The sequence below is a fragment of the Tigriopus californicus genome, chromosome 12, assembly GCF_007210705.1.
Source record: "Tigriopus californicus strain San Diego chromosome 12, Tcal_SD_v2.1, whole genome shotgun sequence".
NCBI lineage: Eukaryota > Metazoa > Arthropoda > Copepoda > Harpacticoida > Harpacticidae > Tigriopus > Tigriopus californicus.
In genome coordinates this window covers 15,505,034-15,506,120 of record NC_081451.1, presented here as the reverse complement: position 1 = coordinate 15,506,120, position 1,087 = coordinate 15,505,034, and the positions used below count along the sequence as shown (strand labels likewise).

Below are 1,087 nucleotides of genomic sequence, written 5' to 3'. Positions count from 1 at the left end.
AATATTCGTAGGGAATACGTAGTAGGCCTTGTTGATCCGGTAGCATCTTTCAAGTCAGACTTGGACAATTTTTTAGATAGCATTCCAGATCAACCCTACATTCAAGGACTAGCTGGGTCTGCAACTCAAATTCGTTGGTAGACCAAATATCATATAAAGATTGAAAGGTAATATATAAACAAATTACAACCTTTCATTTTAATAGTACTGGGGATTACATTCCCTGTAGCGGTTAGAAGAGCCCGTGCAAAACCAAACCAAAAAGAAAAGAAAACAAAAAAAACGATCAAACCAATCAAACCGTCAACTCCATCAAATGTTAAGTTCTAGTCTTCCATAAAGGCAGACTTCCTCCGTCGTCTTTGTATTATGGAGACCAAGTCACCAAGTGAGTAAATGAGTTTATGTACCTTGGAGTCACCTAAAGCTCACAATTGTCTTTATCGACCCACCTCCGAGAGGTTAACACTAGAGATATGTGAGATATGGTTGAAGAACCTGGTCCCTTGCTGTGTATCCTCTGTAACCGTGGGATATCGCTTTAATGGATGCCGCCTCAAGACCTCATATTTCGATCATCAGGCAAGTATCAAAATAAGGTAAAAAGATGTGCTAGCAGCCAAACAACATTGGTGTGAGAGAGTGTCTCATTAAATTAGTAATGACAATCTTGAAGAATAACTAATCTGTATTCCTTGTACTTCACAATGGAGAATGTATGAGGAGGCACAAGTTTCTTATGAATTGTACAATCTTATTACGTGAGAATCTACGCTGTAAAATTTATGACTAACACTAGATAAGAGAGGATATTGCTTCGAGAAAAAGAGAGTACCATATTCTGCAGTCCAAAAGAAAATGAGCCTTCAAATTGAATCTTGTGCCCTTAGTTTCTTGTGTTTTTCCTTGGAGTCAGCTTCGGTCAATTTGTGCCACTTTTGGATATGCATTTTCTGGTTCTTGGTCATGTCCTCCCAATGCTCTTGACCAGATCCACGGGCAAACATGAACCCACCCAACACTGTCATGCCTAAAGGTCGATCTGGAAGTAAAAAAGTGATTGCTCAGAAAAATTGGATTCTTTTAA

General features: G+C 38.8%; 1 protein-coding gene across 6 annotated transcripts in view; it reads right to left on the bottom strand.

Moving 5' to 3' along the window:
* Positions 1–670: 670 nt before the first annotated feature.
* LOC131892084 (synaptotagmin-15-like) overlaps positions 671–1,087 on the bottom strand; it is a 41,328-nt gene continuing 40,911 nt past the window's right edge. For all 6 annotated transcript variants that reach the window (XM_059241822.1, XM_059241823.1, XM_059241821.1 and 3 more), the window contains one exon: positions 671–1,042. In XM_059241822.1, coding sequence (XP_059097805.1) covers positions 867–1,042 — 176 coding nt within the window. In that variant the 3' untranslated portion in view covers positions 671–866. The remainder of the gene's footprint in view (positions 1,043–1,087) is intronic.